The following is a 21,411-nucleotide window of genomic DNA, read 5'->3' as shown; positions in this document are numbered from 1 at the left end:
GAGAGAGAGGGGCAGGGAGAGGGGAAGAGAGACACAGAGAGAGACAGACAGAGCGAGCATGAGAGATAGAGGACAGTCGGGATGTGTGCCTCCAACAGAACTAACATCAGCACTGTCACCAGGTCATCACAACCTAGGGGATGGCTGTCTGTAACATACATGGGAGAATGTCAGTTTGTATCTGTGGAGAGAGAGAGGTAGACAGAGATACATTTAAAGAGAGAGAGAGAGAGAGAGAGAGGGAGAGAGAGAGACCTTCATTTAAACCTACAATGTACACCCACCCACTCACCCTGCCTCCCTCTAGGGCTAACAACCTGGTTTTATGCAGCTAGGAATACTGTGCAAAACTGCTGCTAAAGGTAGTTGACTATGTAGTAGTTGGTAACAATCAAACAAAGCATATCAATACACTACTGCTAAACAAATCTCTACCTTGTCCCTGCACTGTCCTAAGTTGCCCAACCCTCTCATTGATGTCCCTCAGACTCTTGGACAGAGCCTGGAGTTTCTTGAGTGGGGTGTTCTCCTGAAGAACTTCACTGATCGTGTCTATCGCTGTGAAGAAGTGCGTTGACCGGCGGCGTCTTGCGTTCCTCTCCTTCCGAGCGTGGACCATCTCTAGGAGATTCAACGTTTCGTCGCTGTCTTTTCGCGGCACGGTTTCTACATTGGTGGGGAGAGTTGTTCGAATCCTTTTGGGGGGCAGGATGTCCCTTCTGTCCAGGGCTGTGGTCCGTTCTCTGAAACAGTTTCCTTCGTTTGCGGCTGATTTTGGAGTTGTGTTTGTGTTGTCCTTCTGTTGGTGGAGAACTAGCGGTAGGTCGTGCATCTTTTCTCTGCTTTCCTGTCCACTGTTACCAAGCACTGTGGAGGCACCCAACCCTGAATCAGCACTTAAACTGTGACTTGAATCTCTGAAAGTCAACCTGACTCTAACAGCTTCTAGATCTGACTCACAGGCACTTTCTGACATAGGAGTTCTACAGTGATCTTTCCCACTACTGGCTTTAGCCATGGCAACATCTTCATCATCATAGTGCACATCCTTTCCTATCTCTACATCTATCTCATTGATGGAAGCCAGCGACACATTTCTGTCCCTATAGTCTGTATTTTCTTCTCTTTCTTGGTCAGGTGGTGCGATGGTCTCCATCGAGTTTTGCGTCACTTCCACGGCTTGTTCTATGTCTTCGTTAATAGATGGATCCAGACTGACATAGCTGAGTCTGTACTCGTAAGAAGGTGGCCTCTGAAGCTGCTGTGAGATGCGGGGACTCCAGACGGTTTCGTCTTCATCTCTCAAAGACAAGGCGTCGTCGTTACTTGTTTCTTCAGATTCCTGCTCTTGGAGAACATTTGCTGAGTTTGTCAATCCACCTTCTTCACTTGTATCAGCTCCAGTCCTATTTTCTGAAGACTGTGTTTCATCTTTTAGTCCTGTTAGAGTCTCTTGCTGTTGCAGGACATCTTGGCTGTCTTCTGCATTTCTCAATTCACCTTGCACGTTTGCTCCATTTCCAGCTCTGCAGTTTGACTTGTTCACTACAGTTTCATCTTCTGAAGCTTGCGATGCATTTTTTCCTGGATTTGCAACTTCCGACAGCCTGTCTCTGTCTGGTTTTCTAATTTCTCCTTGGCTGTTGCTTGACTTGTTCCCTAAAGCTTTATCTTCTTTATCTTGTCTTGGATGTGCAGCTTCTGACAGACTGTCCCTGTCCGACGGTTTGTTGTCGTTGTCCTCCCCGCTGCTGTTCCCACTGGTGGGAGTGGTCAGTTCGCCGGCGCTCTCCGTTTCGCTGCTCTCCTCGGCGCCGACCATCTCCGGAAACAGCGAAAGGATCCAGCTGTCTCGTATCTCCATGTCCGCGACCTTTAACCTCTCCAGGGCCGTGCACAGCTGCTGGACTTCTTCGCCGTACGCAAGCTGGGAAAAATTAAGAAATATGTTAGTTAATAAAATATTTCTTTGTTAATCTATATATTGGTTTGGCTGGGTAGCCAGGGCAGCCCAACTAGCCAGTGGCTATTACAAAGGGCTTGTCCTGCTGACAAGACATGACAAATTTAACATAATCTATAGCAACATAAGGTGGCTTAACAAATCTACAAATGTATTACATTATTCTATGTAAATAAAAACTTTTTACAAAGGAACTTAATCTATAAAGGATTTCATGTCGAGAGGTCAGGGTCAGTGTGAATAGATATGAGTGTCGCCCAGACAGTCCAAGAGCTTCCTTTCATTATCACAGTATCATTAGAAAATATTGTATTCTACCCTTATTGATCAGTGCAGTTGGATCTTTAACGTGTTCAAGGTGTAGCTCTCTTTAAACACAGGATCTCCAAATTTGCATGTACATTATGTACATCTTATTCAGGAGGATGTCCCTGACCAAATCTAGGTAGTACTACTCTTTTTCACTGAGTCCAGTGAGGAAGTAGGTGTGAACTGCCTTTCCTGAGGGAACAACATTGGAAACTGTCTGGGATTCGAACCCAGAACCTTCTGATCCTACATGTAAGTCAACAACACTCACCACAAGACCATAAATATGACACTTATCCTTGAGAAAACTCATTTTCTTGAAAAAAAAACAGGCTAAGCTCCTACCTCATACAGAGCAGTTATGGCGTCCATGGTTTCTGTGAAGAAGCACATCTCATAATACAGCCAGACTTTCCTCACAAAGTGAACATCGTTGGGCTTCAACTCTCGCTCTGCAATACGCTTGGTCATCTGTAACAAATACAGAATTCATCTTACAATACATGTACCCAGTACATCAGGTTCTACAAAAATATACATGCATATCGATATTTCTAATCAACTTTTAGAAGGTTTTGCTAAATAATGAATGTAGCATCGGGATTATAATAATTTTATGGATTAATGTATCTACATGTACATCTAGTACTCAAAATTTGGCAAATTACATTTTTGAATTAGTGTTAAGTTGAACAGTATCTACACAATCAAAAGTCACAAAAGTTAGGGCCATCAAGGAAGAACATTACACAATACAAAATAAAGAAAGCAAAGAGAATAAATTCTCAAAGGAGACCGACATTTCAAATAGTTTTCTGCTATATTTCTTGCTTTCTGGCTGAGAATTATCACCACTGATGAAAGAATTTCAAAGTAGATGCTATCTGAATTTATCCAATTGCAGATGAGAATTTGTACATTTACGTTATTTTGTATTATGTTATATCTTATCGTATCTTGAAAAAAATTCCCAGACCTTCTTGAAGTGCTTGTGTATTTCTGTCTTGAGTTTGCGGACACAGTTCTCGTTGGGGTCCACGTCCATGTCATGTATGATGACAAACTCATCGTCAGAACTGGAGCTGCTGTTCAGTCTGGCTTCATGCATGGACAGGGACAGGGACAGGTCTGTACTCTGCAACAGGAGAAAGACAAATTTCTTCATGGAAGACCATAAAATTATACATGTAGAGCATGTCAGCAGAACGTACTGCACCTGTGCAAAACTGCAAAACCCTGATTTTTCACGAATGTTTGGTCAACGTTGCATCAGAATTTTGCCTGTTGCAGACAATATCTTTTCTGACATAACATTTGTAAAATAGAAACGGGTTGTTAACTTCATATACTATATGACCTTATATGAGACGTTCTGCTGAATATACAGTTTTGAGCAGGTTTCTGCCAATGTGCTTACATGTACATGTAGTGAAGGGCTTGAAGTTCTTTTTTTTTCTGCATACCTACACAGGTGCAGGTAACATTGAAAATTACCAGCAGGAGGCAAGTTTTACCTGCACCACTCAAAATTTAGGAAGTATGGATCATGCTACAAACATTCAAAATATACATAATAGGTGGTACCAGTTGATACACAGTGAACTTGGAGACAGACGCTATGTACAGTACTTACAGGTTCATTGTAAGGCGGAAATTTCCTCATTTCTACAAGCACAATGAACAGTGGACCATGGCTTAACATCCTAGGGACAGCAACGCTTTCCAGTAGTGTGCATGTCAGGTGAGCGACAACAGTCGGGATTCAAACAACCAGGCAAACACTTGTTCCAATGGCAGGGTCACTACATTGCATATAACCACTGGACTACTACAATGTATTATGTAACTGCAGAACTTACCCTCTGGAAGGTGACGTTAAGATGACGTAACTCCTCCTCAGCTGAGCCGGCCTGACACAGGTTCACTACCCACTTACAGAACGCCTTGTGCTCATCTGCTATGGGGTCTCCACTGGTGTGCACTATCTGGAGGGGGTAGGGATAGAGATGGTACATGTTGTGAACCTACATAATATAGCTACTGTAACATGTAAATTTCGTGTAAAGGGTTAGCTCTGCTCATTAAAAAAATACAGAGCATGGACTACAGAACGCCTTGTGTTCATCTGCTATGGGGTCTGCACTCGTGTGCACTATCTGGAAGTGTGTAAGGAAAGAGAATACATGTACATGTGTGTGTGTCTACAGCTGCATCTACAGCTAAAAAAGTTAGCCCTGCTCACAAAGACAAATGAATACAGAGCATGGACTACAGTACCCACTGGCAGAATGCCTTGTGTTTGTCTGCTTTGAGATCTCTACTTGTGTGCACTATCTGGAGTTGTGTAGAGAAATAGATACATGATGTGAATCTGCATAATTTTTCTTTTGATATTAGCTAATCTATATAGCAGCTGTAGAAAGAAAGATTTGTTACCTTAGAAACTCTCTCGCCTAGTGTGCTCCATGTTGAAGACTCAAGAACTGGAAAAGGACAGAATAATATATCATTAAAGGTGACGGTACTTCTTTTTTTTTAGAATTGGTAACACATAGTTTATGAGTAGTACATTTTTTAGCTCATGTGCACAAAATAGAGACATCACAGATACATGCAGTGTTGCTAAGTTAATTTTGTTCAAAAGTGTGCATTGAAAGTTCAGATGAAAATGATTATCATTATTACAGAACTGTAGAAGCAGCACAGAAGTTTGAATACAGACATACCAGACTGCAGAGGACTAAGTGAGTCTACATGGTGCCAACACATGTGCACATCAAGTGTAAGCAGAGGACAGACAGTGAGAGAGGAAAAAAACAGGACAACACACAATCAAACACTCAGGATAAAGTAAGACCACTGTTTTGTAACTGACTACATGTTGTACTCAGTAAAATTATAGAAATTATTTTTTTAACTTGAAGTTCAAGGCACAAACTATATTCGTATAATTAGAACTATTCTTCCACTGGTCGTAGCAGAGAAGACAGACATGACATGTATGTACAGTATTTACTGATTAATTGTACTTCCCCTAATTCTTTTTAATAAGCACAATGAACAGTGGACCACAGCTTAACGTCCCATCCTAAAGACTGCAACTTCCTGCAACATGCATGTGCAGAGTGACAACAGAGGCAGGGTCGTTAACCAATGGACTATGCATGCTACAAGTGAGAGCAGAAAACTGTTATTTCCTATACAGAAACCTACCATCTGTTGCCCTCGCTCCTCCCATCACACTTGTTTCCAGTCCTGCTGTGTCTCTATCTTCATGGAGGTCTCCGATAGCCAATCGCAGGGCTTCTTTCACACTGACAAGGAGCAGCTGGAAAAAATGATACAAGCCATGCCATTGGTCAAAAGTTTAAACCTGGAGTCAGTGAAAACAGCACGTCGGCAGAACGTACTGCACCTGCGCGAAACCCGTAATGTATTGTACATAGCATTTCAGCAGAATGTCTCATATAAGGTTGTATTCGCTCATATAAGGTTAGCATTTCGACAGTAGTTTCCAAACGTTATGTCTGAAAGAATATCCTCTGCAACAGGCAAAATTCTGATGCAACGTTGGCCAAAAACTCAACGAAAAACGTGAAAATACGGGGTTCTGCGCAGGCGCAGTACGTTCTGCCGACGTGCTAGTGAAAACCATGTAGAACATCTGTTCTAAGTTTTCTGTATCAAAGACAGTACAGAATTTACATAAATTTTTATCAAATGTACTAGATAATTTAAGTCACTCTATTAACATAATTCTACCTGGCCGCATTGTATAATATACATGTATCATTTTGTATACCTGAAAAATTGAATCTGAAGAGATGTCTTGTATATCTAATCTAGCTATGCATACCTGGGTGTGCTGCACTAGAGATTACTCAAACACTGTGTTTTCAATGTGGCAGTAACCCAGCAGATAAATTTTAATGGTGGTAATCTATTAACCAAAATCTATCTAATATTTACTGCACTACTCAATAGTAAATCACCTTTTTGTCCAACAGAGATTTCTGTTTTTCCCTCTGTTCTCCTAACTGCTCCTGTGCTGAATGGAAGGCTGACTCTATGTGTGGAGCTCTTCTCTGTAAAACATAGAAGGGAAACACAAACTTTAAAGTAACTCTTCATCTCTGTGACTATTGACATGACTGGAACTGGACGAGAATGCGCTGTTACAATCATTGGTGGAATTTCTAGCATTTAGGCCGTTTGTGATACCTATATATAGCTTGCTGGCAGACAGTTAAAAGATTGAAACGTAGTGCAATTGGCTTAAGATATGGGAAAGTGAATTTTAAGCTAGATACATTGTAGTTCGATAAGGTGAAGGTGTAGTATAATGGGAGTTGGTATTTTACACTGAAGGGCTGGCTACAACTGATACAGACATCTACATGTACATGTACAGCCATTTTGGTGCCTGTAATACTTTGTTAAGTAAAAAACTGAGAACCAACAACAACAACAAAACTTGCACTGCAATTCAATGGGTTAACAGACAGTGCGTCACATACAATGTAACAACCTCCATGTGCAGTGTTCAGCACACATTATAGCATCTCTTCACAACACCACTTAAGGTCTATATACATGTACATGTAAGTGCACTTCTATATAAATTACCTGGTCCTCTAAATCCTCACCCTGATGGCGAAGGTATAAAAGAGGGAGGAAACAGAGTCCACTTTATGCTATTTCACTTGTGTATATTAGGTGATGATATTAAATTCAATTAAAACTAATCCTAGTTTTCAGTGTATTCAGTAACATTATTCTCAACCCTAGTGTACTCAGTTATATCAGTCTGTAAATCCATGTAACACATTGTATGGCATAGATTGTTGCTAAGAATAAGAGAGATCAATACAATCGTGGTTTGTGTATTGGTACAATGTATACATTTTCCAATTAAAATCACAAACCAAGAATAAGAATCTATCCTATAACCTCTGAACAGCAAGGAACACTTGTTTAAAGAAGTAAAGAAAGGGACAGTAAACTGTGTTTACTTATTAGCTTCTTGTTTGCATAAGCCACCAACATGCATGAGCTGTTTACAATGTCTGAAATCTTTACTGTCTTGATCTTTTGGACCAACCAAAATCAACCGTGAGTCATGTGGTCATGTGACATGTGGCCTTGAGGTGGGGCCAGTCCACATCAGCAGAAAGCTGGACAAAATGGCTGCTGCACCGTCAAGTCTGGGCTCACAGTTCAGGGAAGAACTGTCCTGCAGCATCTGCCTGGAGCTGTTCACCATGCCCAAGGTGCTGCCCTGTCAGCACACCTTCTGTCAGGGCTGCCTACAAGACCATGCAGGGAGGGGAAGGACCTTCCAGTGCCCTAACTGTCGGCAACAAGTCAGGCTGCCACCCCAGGGGGTCGCAGGTTTGCCAGACAACCACCTGGTCTCAAGTCTGTGTGAGAGACTACAGGGCCAGGTTACACTGTCAGAGGAAACAAGGGAACCCCAGTCCGAAAACAGGTGCAGCACTCACCCTTCTGAAAAACTCAAACTGTACTGTACACAGTGTCAGGTGCCTTTGTGTGTGGATTGTGTTGAGGAAACTCATGATGGCCATCCTAACATAAGCATGAAAAAAGCCTCACAACAAAGTAGATCTACAGCCCAGGCCTTGATCAATGAGGGGAGAAACATCTTGGAAACCTACTTCAGCTTTCTCCGAGGTCTAAGAGAGAAAGAGAAATCACTCAAGGAAGAGAAACAGCAGAAGGACAACAGCATCATTCAGGCCTATAACAAAATGGTGCAGAAACTCGCAGAGCAGAGAGATGGCTTCTTGGCTGAAGCTGAGCAACAACAAAGGACAAACGACAAAGCTGTGCAGGACAAGAGGGACACAGTCTTGGCTGATGTCAATGAACTGTCTGCTGCCTGTGATCGAGCAGAACAAGACATGGAGCAGGAAGGGGAAAGGTTTCTAGGCCAGGAAACTGCTTTGACAGAGTTGGTAGGAAAGTGCAGAAGAAAAACAGCACCAACTCCTGTACAAACCCAGCATGCTGTCTTTCAGCCCACAGATTCCCCAGTGCCAGTATTGGGATCTATGATGACCACTTCCAGGGTCACATTTGGTGGGGTGGGGGGCCGACCTGGGGAATTCAACTTTCCTTCCGGTGTGGCTGTGTCAGAAGATGGTGAAATTTTTGTAGCTGATAATAATAACAAGAGAATTCAAGCCTTCACCCTGCAGGGCACATTTGTCCACCAGTTTCCAACTGTTATCTCTGGCGAAGAAACAATGTCTCCTCAAGATGTAGCAGTGGATTGGGTGGGGAACCTGTGGGTTGTGGGGAACTATTCATCTTTTACTGACCATGCTGCTGTGTGCTACACCAAACAGGGCGAGGTACTGAGGAAATTTGGGCTAAAATACACAAAATTTTTGAGCGGGGTTACTGTGCACAAGACAAAGAACTACATCCATGTTACTCATACAACCGAGAAACATGGTGAAGTGCAGGTTTTCAGGCCAAATGGGATACTTGTGAGAACTGTGGGTCTGATAAAGGGGATGAAGAACCCATGGTACATCACTATAAATGGGGAAGGGGACATTCTTGTGTCAGACTATGGCAATAACTGTGTCTATGTGTACAACGAGGATGGGCAGTTTCTGTTCAAGTTTGGATGCAGGGGAAGTGGTAAAGGTCAGCTGAAGGGTCCAAGGGGCATCTGTACAGACAGGACAGGTAACATTATTGTGGCAGACAATGGAAATAGGCGAGTGGAACTGTTTGACAAGACAGGCAGATTCCTTAGGCACATTGCCACAGACATGGCATTTCCACAGGGTGTTGCCACAGGGCCACAAGGACAGCTGGTAGTCAGTTATACAAATTCCCACAGAATCAAGATATCAAACAGCTACTAAATGAGTTTAAGTTTGATCAATGCTAACTGAAACATTCCAAACCTTCTTCAACTTAGGTGTAAATAATGACCCAGTATAATTTTACATACCAATATTATTCTCTCAACAATCTTACACCTTCGTCGAATATGTCACTTACTCTTCAAAACAAAATACATGTAGATGTATAATGTAGATACAAGTCTTGAATCATCACTATGTAATTTCACAATGTACATGTACAAAATGTATACTATTACAGTTGTCATGTATAAATGAAGATATAAAAACAATGTCAAACAATGGTACCAAAAACTAAACGAAAGCTGTACAACACACTTGTAAAAAAAGTGAAGGATTTCAAACTACATGACTTTTGTATATTAAGTAACATGTAAAAAAAGACGGGAACCAACTCTGCACATTCATAGTACAAGTACCTCCCACTCAAAGTCAACTTCCTCCACTGACTCCTGAAGCATGAATGGATGGATGGAAAAGGTGGGAAGGAAGTAAAAATAACAGGGTTCACTTCCTGAAATGTCATGGAGAACTAAAAAACACCTCTTTGAAATGATTGTACATGTAAGTTACATGGATGTAAAGCAAAACCTATATCTGTCAACTTGAAGACTTACTCACTGTAGTCTTACTTCAAAATACATGTACTATGTATAAATGTTCAATGACATGAAATAACTTACTACATATCAAAAATGTTTGGTTTCCATAATTATTATGATTGTGGAGGACAAGATTATTAATTAATGGCAAATGACATTTTGTGTCAGCAGGGGACTTCTATTTATAAAGATGGCATGATCATATAGAATAACTAAAGTAAAAGCCCCTTGTTATAATTGGCAACTTCTTACACTTAAAATACTGTCCAGTATGGAACCTTTTCAAAATATTGATGAACTACACGCATTGTGTTAATGTGTACTGCAACATATGTACATGTAATGTGCAGCCATACCACAGTAACTAACTTTAAATACCTCTAAGTCTTCATCCTAATGTAAGGCATCAGAAAAGAGAGAAAGAGAGAGAAATGTACTGAAAATGCATCTAGAAATGTTATAAATAAGCATGCTTGGCTACATTTGACAAGGGACTAAGTCTTGTATGATACGAAGTTCAAATATAATGTATGGGCAGGCCATTAACTGAAGGCAGTACATACTGTACCAGGGCTCGAACTTAACGATGTCCCGATGTCCCCTGGCCACTAAAATTTCGGCCGGGACAACTGAAAAATCACTTTGGGACATTTTTGGGACACTGGAAAAATAACGAACATTCACAATCAGAATGTCAGCCGTTCATACGTTTGTCAGGCGCGCAACCCATTTTTGGGCCTCACCAAAAGCCGCCGAATTCGATATACACTCAGCTGAGCAGCGCGTGTGGCACCCGTGTACGCATGTGGCCACTATTTTGTCGCCCCGCCCATCGCCTTTGATCTATTGCAGCCCGCCGCCTTGGCGCCACTTTCCCACGCCAGTTCCCAGACATTCTATCCATGTAAACAACATTCAACCAATCACAGCTTCCATCCAATCAAGGCATCTGCCATATATGGCGAACTGTAACTGTTTAATGTTCGGATATTTCCGGAGATGCGCGGGAGATCAGCTGACAATGCCAAATATAGTGAACCGGCAAAGCTCGGGAATGTACGGTGTCTTTCGGTAAACTTCGCCTAGTTTCCCGCGAAATGACGAATGGAATGCCGAAAACAGCCGAAATCAGAAAATTTGAGAGTCATGGCCGGCATGACACAGAGGAAAATTTCCTCTTTTTTCTCCTCGCCGCGAGCGGCCCTGGCGTCGAATGCAGTCAATGCTGTCGATCCTCAAAGACGTTCAGGATCATCTCAGTCTGACGGCGTGGTTTCAACAACTGAGTGTCAGCCTCCAGATCGTACGGCCGGTACGAAAGAGGGATGCGCCGACGGAAGGGGGGAGGGGGGCTTGAAATGTAAAACATTTAAACATGTAAATATTTGTGAATTGTAATACATGCAGTATAATATAGTACTGCAGTGTGCAGCATGCAGTATGCACACTTTACAGGGGCCACTTACTGTAGCCTACACATAACAAGTGGAAGGAAAGAAAATGGAAAGAAAGTTTGAAAAGAACTTTGGCTTGTCTTTGTTACATTTGTCGGCACAATAAACCAGCCAAGACAAGTTTCAATTTGAGTTGATTTTGTGTTTATTTCAATTGACAATTAGCTTACACAGCAATACTGTTCTCTGACTCAGCTTTATTGTTGTTGTAATACATACTTCCTGAAAACCAGTTTGGGACAGTCAATCCTCACTTTGGGACAGTTGGAATTTATTTTTGGGACAGTTCTGGGACAGTAGGGAAAAAAGTTAAGTTCGAGCCCTGCTGTACATGCATATCCTCTACTGTAACAACAAGCTTGTAACTTTTAGCTAAGCTACAAATGATACTGCATTACCATTCCAAAATGCATCAACATGCAATCCTGGAGTATGTTAACCTAATAATATGTTGTATAAAAAAATATCAATGGTTAGATACTTGGGTTACTAGACAAAGTAAATATATTGAAAAGAAGAAAAATAGCATCCAGTGCAAGGCAAATACAAAATTCTATATCAATGGCATTACTATGAGCATGCATATCAGAAAGATAGAAGGAAGAAACAGCACTGTAAGAGCTTTGTATAAATTGAGATATAATAATTAAAAGTTCTAAGACTCACCATCCATTTACTTGAGCGTTTCTTCTTCCGAAGCTCAAGGAAGTTCTTGATCTCAGCCATCCCTTTAAGTAGAATCTCCAGGTGCGTCTTGATGCCATCTCTTGTCTCCCGAACTCTGGAAAACAAAACCAGTCCTATCACATATCCCTTAGTCCAAGGACGCCCTATAAACTACTTTCTTAGCCTAATTAAGTGATTGTATTTGACCGTTGACCTTCTAAGTTTTCTGTTCTTCTTAAACCCTTGCATGACGGGGAACAACGGACGCTAAGCCGTGCAGTGAGTGTGAGTGTGAGTTAATAATGTTTCACTTTGTGTCATGTTGGTACATGTATATTCTCTGATATTACAATATGTATCCTCCCATCTTTTCTATTGCCTACCCCTCTATTTTTTTCTTTCTTGTAACTGACTGTATCTATTAGCAAAGAGATTTGACTTGGCATATAATAAATCATTTATCATCACTGGAAAGAGAGTTGATCAAGTTGAAGGGAGAGCATCTAAGAACAAGGTTACACACAACAAAAAGGAGTGACAATTTCTAAAATAACACAGCAACATTGATGCCAAGATGTATGAAGAAATATGCAGTCTTACCTTTCCAAGAACCTTCCATCGATCTTCAGATTCTTCAAGTCTTCTTTAGCCTGGTTGACTTTCTTCTGAACATCGTTGAGCTAAAAAAAACAAAAGTAATGGACATGACACTCACTGCAGTTTGGGAATAGCCTGAGTACATCACACTTCAGCTATCAGCTACTCTCCAAACAGAGGTTTGAGTTTTGCATGTCTTATTTTGGGCATGTTTTCAGGCTTTATTCTTGGGGTTGCTTATTTGCACTGTAATTTTGGATTTGGCATAAAAAAATTCCAGTGCAAAAAAGAAATCCAGATAAAGAAGCCTAAAACATGCCAAAAATAGGCCAAAACCCAAATGCACAATCAGCCTCTGTAAGCTAGAGATTGTGCTACACAGGCTAATATTATAAGTCCGAGAATGACCTGTCTATGTCACACTTCTATCTAGCAGCCTTTCCACTGGTCAGGTTTTAGGGAAGAGGCAAAATCAGCCTCTGACAGCCAGAGACTGTGTCATACTGTGTTTCAGACTGTGTAAGTCTGAGAATATTTACAAAACAAACTGTCAAAGACAGCTCATTGTCATACTATTGAGTGATTTGTTTTATTCTCGAAACCTGTACGATAAAGTATGTCTTGGTTAGTACAGTAGTAGTCACTATGACTGGGGAATACATGTATGTGTAAATGTGCTCTATGTACATATGTGCATGTACTTGCGTGGTGAGCTGGATGTTTGAGTGTATACACGCACCATATTTTTCTCACCTTTTCTCTCACGATGGTGATGTCATCCTCTAGCCCTTTCTTCACTTCCTCAAGAAAGTCTTTACTGTAGTCCTTCAAACAAATCTCCTAAGAAACAATAACAATAGTCAATAGTGTCATAAAAATTGTCAACGATTTTCTTATTATTATAATAATAAGAACTCTGGCTTTGTGTGATATCATTGAGATCAAAAATGATGATCTTTCCTGAGCTCAATATCCAGTTATAATACTTTTAATAGTATAACTATAAAGGTCTGATAAATATGTGTACTTTTTAATGAATCAAAATGTCTCATAAGAATTTTATTTCAATTTTAGAGACCTTTATGTCAAGTCTTCAAGTACATGTATATAATAGTATAACATTTACATCAAGAACCAAACAATATTCTTATTGCCCAACTGCACATTGCACAAGATCACAGTGTCTATAATTTATCTCATGTTTGGTTTGGGTTAAAAGGTAACCTCTGAGACATTTAACCATATGTGTGTCAGGAGATAGTGTTGTTAGTTCTGTGGCTGGTAACAAACAGAACTGGCCTACTTTTCTGTTCTGTGTCAATGTGACCTCACTGTCACCAGAATCTCAGAGTGTATAGCTTTTTTTCTAGGTCAAATCATTGGAAACCTAAATTTACCAGTATTCCACAAGTTCCAAAGTATTCAGATTCTAGTGATTTTAATTTTTCGATCATGTTTATCCAGTTCAGTGGTTTGCCCACTATTTTACAGTGGGGCCCTGTCCAAGCCATGGACTACTTGTGGACATAATTACAATGTTGGAACCACAAAGAACCTAACATATATAAATAATATAAACTTGAATTTGTAGTTGAAATTTTACCAAATACATAAGACCTAGCAACATATCAATGCATTCATACATATTCAAGTTAGTAAATGACAACAATAAATTCTCACACTCAGAGTCAGATAGTTACTACATGAACTATTATGCCAGATGTCAGCTAGAATTAAGCTTATATACACATATATTATGTACACAGAAAAGACAACAGTACTGTAAATGTGTCAAAAGAAGATATTCTACTGTAGGTACCTATTGACTAATTGAGTTGAAAGGTCACCCATTGTGTTACATGTAGCTGACACCTTAGCCTAGAGGCAGGGGAGGGCAAAGTTGTCTGTACAAGACGTAAACACAAACCATTCATGCACTACATGAACAGTAAATGTTAAAACAGAAATGGAACTGGTACGTAGTTCCACAAGTTACATCTGACATTTCTATCCGTTTTCTTTTATGAGAGCTCTAAAAAATGAAATCGATTTTTGTAATATACTAAAATATGCAGATAATGATGTATCTTAATTTGTCAATGACAATCTCTTACTACTATGTTCGTTGTTGTTGTTGTCAACCCTGTCACCCAGGTTAAGAGCATCTATAATTATGTATACCATTCAAGATCCAATTTTTGTATTTCAATGATAGGTCAAACTATATTTGAGGTCAACTTTACCATACTGTCAGAATAATGAATCAGATATATATGTTCTAACACTACTTGGTCTTGGTCTTGGTCTTGGAGGTTAAGGTAGCCAACATCAACTTGCTGATGATTCTGCTACACTGTAGTATTTGGGTTGTAGAATTTGGACCATCGCACACCGGGGCATGCCCCTACTCTTTTTCGAAAGGTGTGGTGGGATCTTTAACGTGCTCGAGGTGTGGCTCTCCTCAAACACGGGACCTCCAGTTTACGTCCTATCCGAGGGACGTCCCTAACCGAAGCTAGGTACTCATTTACACCTGAGTGAAGTGAGGAAATTCGTGTAAAGTGCCTTTCCCAAGGGCACAAGATCGGTGACATGGGTGGGGATCGAACCCTGGACCTCTCGGTCCCGAGCCGAACGTGCTACCGCTGCGCCACACGACCCTACTTTAATGTCTAAAATCCTTACCTGATTGACGACTTTCCTGGCGAAGTCGCTGCGATGTTCCCTCATGATGCGTTTGGTCCCGTCAGTAACCTGGAACTGTTGCTGAAGCTCGTTATCTGCTCCGTTCAACAGGCACATCTGGACGTGGTAGGGACACACCGGCATCATGATGTCTAACTGTACACTTTCAAAATGTCAAGGCTTGAAAATGTCCCTCTGAATTCATGGCCAATGGGCCAGGTCCCAAAAACTGCTACACACGACCATTCCAAACCTACCAAACCTATCTGACTGAGGCTTTAGTATGAGTAAAACTGCATCTGGACGTGGTAGGGACACACCGGCATCATGATGTCTAACTGTCCACTCTCAAATGACCCTTTCACAGCCTCAAAATGTTCCTCATTTCAACAGTCTCAAAAACTACAGTAACTACACAGCCACTTCAAACCTAATCCAAGTAGAAGAGTAGAAATGCAGCTGAAGAGAGATGACTAAAAATAAAATCCATGGGCATCATAATGTTTCACTGTCCACTCTCAGAATGTCACCGTTTCAAAATGTCCCTCTGAATTCATGGCCAAAGGGCCAAGGTCTCAAAAAATGCTCCACATCCATTCCAAACCTATCTGAGGCTTTGGTATCAGTAAAAATACAGCTGAATCTGAGATGACATAAAATCCACCGGCATCACATCATATTGTCCAACGCCACACTTCCAAAATGGCTGTCATTTCAACAGGTGAAGGTCTCAAACACTGCTACACAGCCATTCCAAACCTGTCTGAGGTTTTGGTAAGAGTAAAACTGCAGTTGAGTTGAGTTGACGTAAAATCCACCGGCATTACATCATAATGTCCAACACAACACTTTCAAAATGTCACTTCAAAATGGCTGTCATCCCAACAGTTCTAAGTCTCAAACACCGCTATAAAGCCATTCCAAAACTATACGAGGTTTCGGTAAGAGTACAACAGCTGTGAGGCATCATAAAATCCCCACATATGCATGCTGTGACTCATGACAAGGCTGGAAAAACCCGGATAGGGACAACACAAGTCACGAGGAGGCCAGAGTTCAACTTTTTGGCACGCGTCCAAAAGCTACGTTCTTCCTGAAACTGCCTCAGATCTTCACTGCACCAGTCTTCAGATATAAAGAAGAAAGCCTTGAAGACAGTACTTAGGCTGGTGTAACCCTGCAATTTGTTATACAAACAGCTAGGCTCTGCATCTAGAATCTTAACACCACTGTGGGTATTGTACTGGCACTGGGTCACATACTAATAGTGGCCTTTGGACTTTAATGTAGTACTTATTACGTACGCACAAATATACACTAAGAGATACATGTATTATACTACGTAGGTAATAAGTAATCTATGCTAGAGACAACTACAATATAAAAATATGTCATGTGGCATTCATATACTGTATACCATAATGGAATGAACCATATGCATGGTAACAGTAATACAAGTTATAGAAATTTAGTTTCACTATAAGAACACATGAAACAGATTTATCATAATGAGTCATCATGTTCAAGTGCCATTTGTTAGCCTGGTCATATTTTCTTCTCTAAAATAGAGGGGTCTGGCTCGCAAAATGGTGAGTTGACTTTTTGAAATTATGAGTAAATGTTGTAACCCTTAACCTAGCTATTGGTACTTTTATATTCAAAGTGGTACTGGTGTAACTATACTCTTATAATTAGTATGCATGTTAAGTGCTTTATCGTGATAAATTTTGTATCTGAAATTTTGCAGAACTGTTGGAAGTTTCATTTTTGTAAAAAAACAACAACTGTACTCAGTATTTAGCACCTTAGTATTGTGTCAACATGTCACTCAGTAAACAGAATACTAGTAGTAATGACCATTGTCAATCTATGAAATTTAAATATGTAACCAATAATAATAATTTTCATTTTTAAGTCTATATTATGTTGCTATAACTTTTCTTCTAACTAAAATGTACATGTAAGCCTACCTGCATTTCCAACATGTTATCTATAAGAGGCAGGTCATCTGAGGTGAGCCTGATGACTGGTAGAACATAGCAGTGGAGCAGTCTGAACAGGTCCTGTTTGTACTGGGGGTACAAGGGATGGAAACAATGTAAGAATAAACACAGGGTTCTCACCAGAATTTTTTCAGTGTATTATATTATATTCTAGCTATAGGGTCAGGTACAGAAGGAGAGGCCGCACATTGTGTCCCAAAAACACTACCACAGGAGCAGTTACCATGTAGTTAATAAGTATCTGGTACTCTCTCTGAAACGTTTCAAACTCGTAACCCTCAAGACATTATTTCCTGATTTTTGTGGGACAAGTTTTGTAAAGTTATGATTACCCTTTGTTATAGCTTTACTCTTAAGAGTCAATAGCTCATGACATTGTGTATGTACAGCAATCTATTTGCAGCAATATTTTGCAAATATTCAATTATAGTATAATCAATACCTCTTTAGTTGCAGAGTCTCTTTCTAACAATTGTCCAGCGATGTCAAACAGGTTATCCTGATCATCATCATAGTCGTAGAAGCCCCCAGGACCATAGACTGGAAAAAAGGGGAAGTCTGATAAGGAAACAATTTAGAACAAATTCCCCTTCAACTAACAAATGCCGGTTGACTTAGGTCTAGATTTTGTGGGGGATTTTAAAATGACATCATTTGATTCAAAATCGATTCTGCCTCTCTAGCAACAGTTACTGTTCAATTGTTTAACCAAGGTGTGGGCCTAGTCCAATGACTCTGACATGGTGACAGTGCCTTTCAAAATCAAATAGTACATACAATGCCATGTACTTACATGTACAAATGTAAGACTTAGTTATTTCAAGATACATATATTCTCTCATACTTCTTTCATTAACCAATTGCATCTTCATTTACAACAGTATCTATCATGAATTCCATCATCCATCCATTGTACAATCAATCTGTCATTGATATTAATGATAACAAGTGAACGCATTATGAAGTGGAGCTTACTTTCTTTTGGCCCGTTGGCAGCTGATTCTGGTGCGGAGCCTTTGGGGGCGTAGGTCACCCATCGTAACACCTGCTGGTGACAGTTGATTCTTACAGTCTCTAACAGTAGCACCTGGGAAAGGCAACAGATACATATATGTCAGGGTAGGGACTTTGATCTAGCCTGGATACCAGACCCATAGCACCCTAGGATTGAGTTAGTATGCATGTGGGTCAGAGTCTGAGCAAGGTTGTGGTAAAATTTCCTTGGTGGTATTTACAATTACATTGTAGTATGTGGGACCTGGAGCCAAGGAACTGGCCTGTGTAGTAGCCTACAGTCCAGCCTTGTTAGCTACTTTAGTCTGCTTCCCAGCAATGGAGGGGTTGCGGATCTTGGGGAGCAGATTAAAGCTAACAAGGCTGGACTCCAGGCTACCTGTGTAGACCCTGGAAACAGTCTGCCACCCAGGCTATTTTTTTCCTGTCTGCATACAAAATGTACATCAGAATGTCTTGGAACTGTATTGTATGATCATAAGGAAATACCAGATCATATTCTTTACTAATAGACAATTTTAGCTTATGCTAAAAAGATACTTGTTGCACTTCAGGTATTCCATAGAAACACACAATAAAAAGAGGAACTGAAACTACAATTGTATGAGCAATGCAAGAGTGTAAAGTTGGGATATACAATTGTACTAAGTTCAGTTATTGATCTTAAACACACAATGTACACATACACCTGCGTCATGTAATCTGGAATTAGAAAGAGGAACTAGACTATGTGTACACTGTACACACAACTAATAACATATCCTGGATACGGAAAAATGTTATTATAATAACATGTTGTTGACCTAATTAGTACATGTCTGTCTAGTTCACACTTCCTTTAAATAATGAGGAAAACACCTGGATCAGTAGTATTATATACTATTAAGGAGAGAAAACTTGGCAACGACTTTTACAGTAGAAAAATGTATACTTTAATAAACTTAAATTTACTATGTATAAGAGGTAAACCTCCTTGGGTTTATTTCAAAATTTCAAGTTAACTAATTTTGTTTTATTGCTAAAATAGTATTGAAATTGTATTTTTTTTTTACACACACACTAGTAAATTAAATCAAATAATATTATCACTGAACAATTTCCTCTCAATTCAAAGCCTTACCGGTAAGTACATGTTCCTGTTTTAGAAATTGGTACTTTCCAGACCTTTGTATAATTAGTTTGTAGCTGTTACTACATTCCCAACTGTACATGTTAAAAACTTGTGACCTTTTAACCTTTTAACCGTTTAATCTCGACAATACAGAAGCTACGTGTGTCCAGGTGTGTACAAAGTCATGACATCATGTCTGAACAGAAATGAAGACTTCCTCTTTTTTTAGGGGAATTGTGTTCTTGTAGGAAACGTAAAAATTTATTGCAGCTATTACTCTGGAGTGTTTTGCAGCAATCATTGAAGATCTTTAACATAGCACATAAGTGCTTGTCACACAGTACTTACTCTCCATACTTTTATTGCTTTCTGTTCTTACCTTAAACCACAGTGATACAGTGTGTCCTGTCTTCATACTGTTACTGTCCTGTCTTCATACTGTTATTGTCCCGTTATCGTACTGTTCTTACCTTAAACCATACGGCTGGTTCCAGCTGGAAGTTGAGTCCAGGCCCTTCCCCATCTATCTGAGGCTGGTAGCCATCCTTTAGCCAGATATCAGTGTCAGTGATACAGTGTGTCCTGTCTTCATACTGTTATTGTCCTGTCTTCATACTGATATTGTCCTGTTATCGTCCTGTTCTTACCTTAAACCATACGGCTGGTTCCAGCTGGAAGTTGAGTCCAGGCCCTTCCCCATCTATCTGAGGCAGGTAGCCATCCTTTAGCCCGATATCAGTGATACAGTGTGTCCTGTCTTCATACTGTTATTGTCCTATTATTGTACTGTTTCTTACCTTAAACCATACGGCTGGTTCCAGCTGGAAGTTGAGTCCAGGCCCCTCCCCATCTATCTGAGGCAGGTAGCCATCCTTTAGCCAGATATCAGTGATACAGTGTGTCCTGTCTTCATACTGTTATTGTCCTGTTATCGTACTGTTATTGTCCTGTTATCGTACTGTTGTTACCTTAAACCATACGGCTGGTTCCAGCTGGAAGTTGAGTCCAGGCCCTTCCCCATCTATCTGAGGCAGGTAGCCATCCTTTAGCCAGATATCAGTGATACAGTGTGTCCTGTCTTTGTCTCTCAGCTCTAGGAACATGGCAGTTGTGGCACCCTCTGGGGCTTTCCCAACATTTTCCTACAGGAAGAATTGAAGAAGAGAAAAACTTTACCTCAGTAGAATAAATCTCTTCCTCATCCTAGTGGAGTTACTAGTATATAATAAAATGCTAGACATAAATGCATGAAATTATACAACATGTTGAAATAATTGGAGGCACGTCCACAGCTTAATACTAACTGTAACGTTATGAATTATCTAACGTTATATTGTTCATAACGTTTATGAGTGTTGTAATTACTATTTAAATCCCTGTAAACCGTTTATACATGTATATGGGGAAACACCGATATTTTGGAAAGGTAATCTTCCATAGCATAAAATATGAGGAAAGGCATTCAGTAGCATCCCTTAGTAGGCACTACATACAGCGTAACCCGTTGTATAATTCAAGAAGCTACCTGCAAAATTAATATATTGGCAGCGGGGAAAGGAAATGACCTGATTTTGAAATTTGTAAATAAAACCTAGGCTTGAGACGCCGGTAGGAAACCTGATATTACGTTACCTTGCTTGGAATTAAATCTATATCTTCTACAAGAATATCATAAAGGGGTACGATACATCCTCCGTGGCTTTTTAAAGTGTAAATTATTATAGCAGCCAGGAATTCAGATTCCGATTATTTTTTCCTGACGATAGTCGGTGTTTACAAAAATAGCTTTGGTCAGAAATATTCATACCAAAGAAAACACCAGGTAATTCGACCATTCTCTAGTTTCTGCAACAGAAGCAGGAACGTTCTACCTACCGTGGTCCCCTCTGAAGCGGCTAGCGGCGACTAAATGCAGAAATTGCGTCGCGCAGACGATAATTTTGGTCAGGTTTGTTTTGGGAAGTTCCCTTCCCGCCCAGCTGAGGCGGAAGTACTGATAAGGCTGATAATGCACCGCGCTGCATGATGGGACGGTTTCATTTTGGACAAGTCCATTTGAAAGGAATCCAAGGGTAAGACAAGTACGGATTTTTTTCTACAGAAAGATA

General features: G+C 40.3%; 1 protein-coding gene across 1 annotated transcript in view; it reads right to left on the bottom strand.

Moving 5' to 3' along the window:
• Positions 1 to 21,295, bottom strand: part of LOC109461710 — a 24,881-nt gene extending 3,586 nt beyond the window's left edge. Inside the window, exons 1-16 of the mRNA XM_019758096.1 lie at positions 21,179 to 21,295; positions 20,272 to 20,445; positions 18,154 to 18,265; positions 17,621 to 17,718; positions 17,146 to 17,247; positions 15,176 to 15,292; positions 13,244 to 13,330; positions 12,494 to 12,573; positions 11,894 to 12,008; positions 6,265 to 6,357; positions 5,486 to 5,600; positions 4,709 to 4,755; positions 4,132 to 4,257; positions 3,249 to 3,407; positions 2,618 to 2,743; positions 436 to 1,927 (exon numbers count right to left, since the gene is read on the bottom strand). Coding sequence (XP_019613655.1) covers positions 436 to 1,927; positions 2,618 to 2,743; positions 3,249 to 3,407; positions 4,132 to 4,257; positions 4,709 to 4,755; positions 5,486 to 5,600; positions 6,265 to 6,357; positions 11,894 to 12,008; positions 12,494 to 12,573; positions 13,244 to 13,330; positions 15,176 to 15,292; positions 17,146 to 17,247; positions 17,621 to 17,718; positions 18,154 to 18,265; positions 20,272 to 20,406 — 3,004 coding nt within the window. The 5' untranslated portion in view covers positions 20,407 to 20,445; positions 21,179 to 21,295. The remainder of the gene's footprint in view (positions 1 to 435; positions 1,928 to 2,617; positions 2,744 to 3,248; positions 3,408 to 4,131; positions 4,258 to 4,708; positions 4,756 to 5,485; positions 5,601 to 6,264; positions 6,358 to 11,893; positions 12,009 to 12,493; positions 12,574 to 13,243; positions 13,331 to 15,175; positions 15,293 to 17,145; positions 17,248 to 17,620; positions 17,719 to 18,153; positions 18,266 to 20,271; positions 20,446 to 21,178) is intronic.
• Positions 21,296 to 21,411: the final 116 nt, after the last annotated feature.

The sequence above is a fragment of the Branchiostoma belcheri genome, unplaced genomic scaffold (genome assembly GCF_001625305.1).
Source record: "Branchiostoma belcheri isolate BF01 breed outbred unplaced genomic scaffold, Haploidv18h27 scaffold95, whole genome shotgun sequence".
Lineage (NCBI taxonomy): Eukaryota > Metazoa > Chordata > Leptocardii > Amphioxiformes > Branchiostomatidae > Branchiostoma > Branchiostoma belcheri.
Note: the sequence above shows the minus strand (reverse complement) of the source record. Positions and strands in the feature narration are given on the sequence as shown.